This window comes from Ailuropoda melanoleuca, chromosome X (genome assembly GCF_002007445.2).
Source record: "Ailuropoda melanoleuca isolate Jingjing chromosome X, ASM200744v2, whole genome shotgun sequence".
NCBI classification, from domain to species: domain Eukaryota; kingdom Metazoa; phylum Chordata; class Mammalia; order Carnivora; family Ursidae; genus Ailuropoda; species Ailuropoda melanoleuca.
The window spans coordinates 273,634-281,599 of NC_048238.1; the positions used below are offsets into that span (position 1 = coordinate 273,634).

The 7,966-nt window shown below is 59.7% G+C and overlaps 1 protein-coding gene across 6 annotated transcripts in view; it reads right to left on the reverse strand.

Annotated features, from left to right (window-relative positions):
* Window positions 1–7,966, reverse strand: part of LOC105241804 (cohesin subunit SA-2-like) — a 27,491-nt gene that overhangs the window by 2,736 nt on the left and 16,789 nt on the right. For all 6 annotated transcript variants that reach the window (XM_034648823.1, XM_034648821.1, XM_034648822.1 and 3 more), the window contains 5 exons: window positions 7,651–7,743; window positions 6,393–6,555; window positions 5,686–5,834; window positions 3,113–3,214; window positions 73–224 (listed from right to left, as the gene is read on the reverse strand). In XM_034648823.1, the coding sequence (XP_034504714.1) occupies window positions 73–224; window positions 3,113–3,214; window positions 5,686–5,834; window positions 6,393–6,555; window positions 7,651–7,743 (659 nt within the window). The remainder of the gene's footprint in view (window positions 1–72; window positions 225–3,112; window positions 3,215–5,685; window positions 5,835–6,392; window positions 6,556–7,650; window positions 7,744–7,966) is intronic.

The window sequence follows — 7,966 nt, forward strand, 5'->3', positions numbered from 1 at the left end:
GGGGGGGGGGCGCTCAGACCAGGAGTGGGGTGCAGGCAGGCACTGTCAGAGCAACCCCGCCCCAGCACGCACCTGTGGATGAGGTGGGCAGCGTCACGGGCGCGGTCAAAGCCAAGGGTGAGTGCAAAGCGGCGGGCCAGCAGCCGGATGGAGTAGAAGGGGCCACAGATGAACTCAATGGGGTCATAGCCAAGGCCGTACGTGTCCACGTGCTTCTGGAACAGCTGCGGGAGCACAAGGGCGGTGGGGTCAGGGCCACGAGGCGCATGCGGGGGCGGCCCCGTGTGCCAGGACGTCGGGTGGGGGGAGGCACGTGCCTGAGTGGGGTCAGGCACCCTGTGTCCCAGGATCTGGGGGTGGCAGGTACTCTGTGTTCTACAGGAGTGAGCACCGTATCTAGAGCATGGGAGGACCCTGTGGCCAGAGTCAGGGTCCACGTCTGCACCAAGGAGGGACAGCTGCGGCCTTCCCGCCGCCGTCCGAGTGAAGCAGGCAGGGGGTCAGGGCTGCCCACGCGCAACAGGCCCCATAGAGGCTGGAAACCTACGGGGGCGGGACAGGCCTATGCACCGCACATCTCTGCCCGAGACAGCAATGCCACCAGAGGGGGCCGGGCCCCCAAGGCCTGGCTGGGCCTCCCCCTACGCCCCCGCGTACTTCCAGGAACCCCGTCCTTCTGGACTGGTGGTCAACACGAGACAAGTGGGCAGCACCCTCGCCCAGGGGACCGAGGTTCAAGAACATCCAGAGAAGGCGCTCCGTCACCTCCCACCACCCCCAGCAGACATGAATGACAAGCTCCTGGAAAACGGCGCCCCTCGCCGATGACCTCTGCGGACGACGGGTACAGGGCCTCCTCCAGATAGCCACCCCGAGGCCGGGATGCCAGGCGAGCTCGGAGCACGGCGGCACAGACCAGGACGCGCAGCGGGAGCTGGAGAGCCTGCCAACGCCCCATGGACACCCAGGCCGCCAACATCACGTCTGGTCAGCGACCGCTCCTCTGTGTTGGACTTAACAGAGAACTAGCAAGGGGGACGGTGCTCCTGATCACAGAGAAAACACACGCAGAAGGGGACACGTGGGGTCTGATGTGGCAGGGACGCGCCACCAACGTTCCCTGCCTGCTCTGGGGAATCTGTGTCATCTCCACGTCGTACACGCACACCCGTCCTACGAGGAGGAGGAGGAAAGAGGACGTTCCCAAAGGAGAACAAGAAATGGCAAGAAACAGTCAAACGTAAATGCAGACCTGGGTGTCGGGGTCAGGAATCTGCACGGCATCAGATACGGGAAAGAGAAGCCGTATTCCAGGAAAACCACGGGACACAGACGGTCCACCAAGTGTCCACGGAGAGGCCTGCCCAGTGCGCCCACAGGCAGCAGGAGGACAAGGACCAGGACCCCACACCGGGAGAGGGGACGCCAGACCCGGCCCTTCCTGATACACTCACGGAGGCTCAACTCCCCAGACAGAAACACGAGACCACGGCTAGCATGGCACCCATGGCACCCACGGCGGCAGTATCGGCTGGGTCGGGAACCGTGACCCCAGCACTGAGGACCGAAGGCGTCCTTGCAAAGAGCGCAAGGCCAGGTGGGGGGCCCCAGATTTGGAGCACAAAACCAGGAATGGGGAGAGAAGGGACAGATGCCGTTGAGTCCTGAGACCCTGCTGCCATGTAACCCCACACAGCCTCAGACTCCCCACACGTGTGCGTAACCCCTCCTGACACTAGGGGCAGACACACGCCCGTGGGAAAGCAGAACAGAGCATGGAACAACCCACGTGTCCGAGTCGTGGGTTCCATGGACCTGGCTACACCAGCTGTCATGGGGATGGAAGAACCAGGGTCAGACCCCCAACACGCAGTCACACGGTGTCATGACAGTGATACAGAGAAGACAGACGCCCACCCTCAGGGTCAGGGATGGGGGAGGGGCGACCCCCTGAGGGTCACTGGATGGGGGAGGGGGGATGCCCACCCTGGGGTCAGTGGACGGGGGGTGGGGAGACACTGGGTGTCAAATGGATGGGGGAGGGGGACACCCACCCTGAGGGTCAGTGGACAGGGGAGGGAGGGGATGCCCACTCTGGGGGGGGTCAGTGGATAGGGGAGGGGGACACCTACCCTGAGGGTCAGTGGACAGGGAAGGGAGGGGATGCCCATCCTGGGGCGTCAGTGGACAGAGGAGGGGGGCCGCCCATCCTGGGGGTCAATGGATGGGGTAGAGGGAACACCCACCCTGAGCGTCAGTGGACAGGGGAGGGGGACACCCTGAGTCACTGTTGGGAGGCCCAGCTCACTGCAAGGACACGCATGAAGGCCCCCGGGGGACAGTCCAGCCCAACAGGGCAGCACAGTCGCTTCCCAGACCAGATGACGAGTGACACCCCACCCACCTGGGAAGCCCTGGGCACACACCTCGACCTGCCGTGTCCCCCCACAACACACCCGTGACCACGTCCTCCTGTCTCTTCCTGTCCTTGAACAGCAGGGGAACCCGACCCAAAAGTCCCACGACCCTGAGGTGGGGCTGACCACGGAAGCCAGCTGTGGTGGACTGTGTCCCCCAGAGTCCACACGTGCAAGCTTGGCCCCCAGGCGGGCTGCTGGGAGGTGGGGCCTTGGGAGGTGGTTGGGAGTAGATGAGGTCCCCATGGCGGGGCCCCCACAGCGGGGTGGCATTTTCTTAGGGTGTCCAGAGAGCTTCTTGCGTTCCACCCATGACCACGTGAGGACACGTCGGAGGGGGCCGTCTGTGACCCTCGAGGTCTCCCCAGAACCTGACCCCACTGGCACCCTGACCTTGGACCGCAGTCTCCAACACTGGGAGGAATAGGGTCTGACGTGTCAGCCACCCCGTCCGTCCGTGGTCCGTGGCGCGTTGTGACGGCCAGGCTGCCGGCGTGCACACTCGTCTCCAGCGGCTGCTCATGCACCACAAACGAGTGCAGGACTCCGGAGGAGCGGGCAGTGCGGCACAGTGGTGCCCGTGCCCAGTGTGTCCCCAGGGCGGCACGCCCCTCCAGGCCTGGACGACGTGCAGCGACTCGGCGCCCGGGGGGTGGTGGCAGGATACCGTCGGGCCTGCCGGAACACGTGCTCACCTGCTGCAGGCACAGGAGCAGGGACAGCGCGTTGCGGAGCCTGTCATTCTGCCTCGTCCTGGTCATGGTCTCCTTGATGATGTCACCAAAGTGATGGTAATGCTACAAAACAAAGGAAAGGACCGTCACCACGGTGACCAGTGAAGCACAGACTCCTTACTACGCCGTGTTCCAAAATTACAAACTGAGGGTGGCCACGCCGCTCAGACCCACTGTCTGGATCCCAGGAACTTTGTGGACCTGGATCCCACTGTGCACTCGAGCCCTATGTCGGGGCCAGGCCCTGGGCCAGTGGGAGACAGCGCGTCCCACACGACCTGGGGAAGCCGGAGTCATGGGGCATCATAGTCCAGGGGCCAGCTGCCCCCCAGCACTGGCTGGCCCCCCCAGCAGTGCTCCTTCCATGGGGAGGGCAGGGCCACCTGGGGAACTGCGGGGCGGGAGCGAGGCCTGTCAGAGCCACACCGACCTGCCAGTGCCAGAGCTGAGCCAGCCCGCGGGCGCACAGCCGCAAGAGCCGACCAGATGTCCGACAACATACAGCTGCCGTCACGGCCCCCAGCACGTACGGAGGCTCGGCGCACAATTGCACAAGACGTAAGTCCCCGGAGAGGACAGCACCGCCCCAACACAGAGGACACAGGAGAAAACCCAGGCAAGACTGTCCTTACACCCCAAGCCATAAAGCTCAGGACTGTGTGAGCTTAAAACAGGAAGAAGAGAAACACCATCACAAAAATGTAACGCAGAATTAAAAAGTAATCGAGGGAACGTATATCCCACAAATAACAAAGGACTAACGTCTTCATTGTATTACAAGACGCCAAAAGGTCTTGAAATAATGATTTCTGAAAGGGAGTGACAGTGATTGATAGATGTACCTATTCATCCACCCACCCATCCATTTATCTACCCATCCAGCCATCTATCCATCCATCCATTTATCCATCCACCCATCTGTCCATCCATTTATCCATCCATCCATCCATCCACTCATCCACCTATCCATTTATCCATCCATCCACCCACCCAGCCATCCATTTATCCATCCATCCAGCCATCTATCCATCCATTTATCCATCCATCCATCCATCTGTCCATCCATTTATCCATCCACCCATCTGTCCATCCATTTATCCATCCACCCATCTGTCCATCCATTTATCCATCCATCCATCCACTCATCCACCTATCCATTTATCCATCCATCCACCCACCCAGCCATCTATCCATCCCTTTATCCATCCATCCATCCACCCACCCACCCATCCATTTATCCATCCATCCACCCATCTATCCATCCATCCATCCATCTGTCCATCCATTTATCCATCCACCCATCTGTCCACCCATTTATCCATCCATCCATCCACCCACCCACCCATTTATCCATCCATCCACCCATCTATCCATCCATCTGTCCATCCATTTATCCATCCACCCATCTGTCCATCCATTTATCCATCCATCCATCCACCCAACCACCTGTCCATCCATTTATCCATCCATCCATTTATCCATCCATCCACCCATCTATCCATCCACCCACCCACCTGTTCACTCATTCATCCAGCCATCCATCTATTCTATGTATCTATCCACCCATCCATCTACCCATTCACTGTTCCACCCATCCATCCACCCATCTATCCATCCATCTATCCATCCATTTATCCATCTACCCATTCACTGTTCCACCCATCATCCACCCATCCATCTACCCATCCACTCATCTACCCATCATCCACCCATTCTTTCATCCACCCACCCATCCATCAATTTATCCATCCATCCATCTACCCACCATTTATCCATCCATTCACCCGTCCATCCATTTATCCTTCCATCCATCCATCCACCACCCACGTTTATCCATCTACCCATCCATCCATTTATCTATCCATCCACCACCCACCTGTTATCTGTCCATCCACCTGTCCATCCATCTGTCCATCCACCCACTTATCAATCCAACCACCTACCCACTCATCCGTCCATCTATTCATCTATCTATGTACCCACCCATCTATCTATCCATCCACTCATCCACAACTCCATTTACGCATCCATGCATGCATCAAAACTTCTGGGCTCCTGTCCATACTAGGCACTGATGATAATCACTTGGGATATATCAATGATCCAAGCCAAAAATATCAAGTCCCTGGCCTCACAAGGCTTGCATTCAATCTCAGTAGTAAGGAAAGAATGACATTAAAACAGCGATGCTTCACCGAACAAGACTGCATAGTCTTAAAAGACAAAACGTGATGTCCTAAATGAAAATGCCCCTAGGAGTTACGTTTGGGAAGAGAGATTAGTGACACAAAAATGCTTACGAGACACTCACAGGGATGCCGCCCACACGCACACAGGTGGGCTCATGCGGGGGAAGTGGTGAAGGAAAAGGGAGAACGGGTTAACGACAGTGAGTCCGTAAGTCTGTGGGTCCTTTCCACGCATGGTCTCCGTGCACTTGGAATCCTTTACCCCAATTCTGTGTCTTACACAGGAGAGCAGTGGGCGGGGAAGGGTGAGCTCGGGCCGCGGGGACGGGAGAGCCGGGCAGAGACCTTCAGGTAGAACTGGTAGATGTCGGCGGCCGCGCTCATCTCCAGCACGTTGCAGACGATGAGCTTACAAAACACGGCCAGCATGTTTCTCCTGTGGAACAGCTCGTACAGCTCGTCCGCATCCTCCTCGCTGTAAACTCTGCTGGGACCTGGGGAGACAGCCCGTCTCTGCTTTGTCTTCCCGTGGCCCCCTTGGCGTGGGGCCGCCGGGGGGCAGGCGGGGGCACGGCACGGGCACAGCGGGGAGTCTGATCCACAGAGGGCTTAGGGGTGCCAGCATCGTCTCGGGGACCGGTGCCAGGACAGCAGGGGGTCAGAACCACCAGCGGACATGCCGACCCCCAGAGGGCAGACCCGGGACCACACGGGAAGCACCGAGGGCCGCGCGGTCCCCGTGTTTCCAGGTCCTGACTACCTGGTCAGGGCTCCCCCGACCCTTCCGTGGCAGCGTGAACGAAGAAGACAGACGCGTGGGAAATGCAGCTCCAGATCCCAGGGAGCCAGATCGCCCCACAAGGCCCATCCACCTCCCACCCCAGGCCCCCACCTGCTCTCTGGCCCCTCGGGTGCCCCACCTATGTCCTACCCCCGAGGTCCCCCCAACCTCACCCCCAGGTTCCCCATCTGCCCTCCTGCCTCTGAGCCGCCCCAGGTATCCCCACTCCGAGGTCCCTCCCCCTTCCCCTTCAGGTCCCTGGGAGGCTGACCTGTGGCTCCTGTCTCCTCCAGGAACACGTGCTCCCTGACAAAGGTGAGCAGCTTGCACTGGAGGACGTGATCGGGGACAAAGAACAGCAGCCCCAGGCCCGTGTCCTCCTCAGGGCCCTGGTGGCTCAGGATGAGCAGCAGGTCACAGAGCAGGATGAAGGCCTGAGGGCGTGTGAGGAGGTTGGGGGGTGAGAGGGCAGCGACAGGGACAGGCATCCACCTCACAGGGACAGGTCCCGTCCGCCCCTCTCGCAGCCTCCCAGGGCAGCCCGAGACTGGGTGAGACCCACAGCACGGGGAGGGGTTCAGCACCCGGCGCCTTGAAAACATCCCCCCTCTGAAGCCCACCTCGCAAGCTATATGCCGGAAACACAACACGGAGACATAGCACATACAGGTGGCAGACAGCCCCAAACATACAAACCAGAAACAACACACACAGCATGAATGGAAATGTCCCCAACATCCGGGCAGGAGAGAGGCGCGGGTCAAGGCTGTGACCAAAGCCTCACCGACAGAAACCCACGGACGCATACTTGGGACGGGGATGGGGGCTGGGGGGTCACAGACAGAGGTCCATGGCTGGAAAAAGAGACACAAGCTCAATCTCCTGAGTAGTCAAGGGTCAAACGGGACCTAGGTTTTATCTAAGATAACGGGAGAGGGTCTTTTTAAAATTCACACCCACATGGCAAGAAGGCAGGCAGGTGACCGAGCTCATAAGGTGGCAGGAAGCGGGGTGGCTGGGCCAGGCATCACGAAGCCTTTAGAACGGCTTCCCCGGAGACAGGAGATCGCCCTGAAGATTTCCAGCATGGAAACCAGCAGAGACACGGTGGTCAGGAGTAACGCCAAGCACGTCCACCACCGCAGCACTGGTATCCGATCACAGGAGTGGCTGCCGGGAGGGTGTGGTGGTATAAATGGGGCGTGCACATGGTTTCCCGTAAACCGGGGACGTGGATGTGGGCTCTGTGCTCCCATCAATCGGGGGCATGCACACGGGTTCCCGTAAACCGGGGGCGTGGACACGGGCTCCCATAAACCGGGGCCGTGCAGACCAGTTCACATAACCAAGATGCTCACACGAGTTGATGCTGGAGGGGAAACGTCATCATGAGACACACAGTGTGATGAGGAAACAGCGTCACGTAAAACACGAACTGCCCCGATCTTCCCGCACACGTGTGTTCTCACGGCCCTCTGACCGCTCCAGCCCTGGGAGCGCCCGCTGAGGACAGAGAGGGCCACACTCACCTTCTCGCTCAGCACCTTGCTCTGGTGGTTCAAGTACACGCGACAGACCAGGCAGAACTTCATCAGCCTCTTCCTCAAGTCCAGGAGCGCCTCCTGCCAACCAGCAGGCCGGTGCCTCCCGTCAGGCGAGCCCGTGAGCGACTCGCCAGGTCCCTGCCCACCTCCGGTGAACCAGCCAACAAGTACATGCCGACGGAGTACCCGCCGTCCTCGCCCTCACGTTCACCCTCCTCCTCCACGTCCCACCCTCCCTCACACCCCTCCCCTCACGTGTACCCCCCCATCTCCCTCCCCAACCCCTCCCGCATCTTTACCT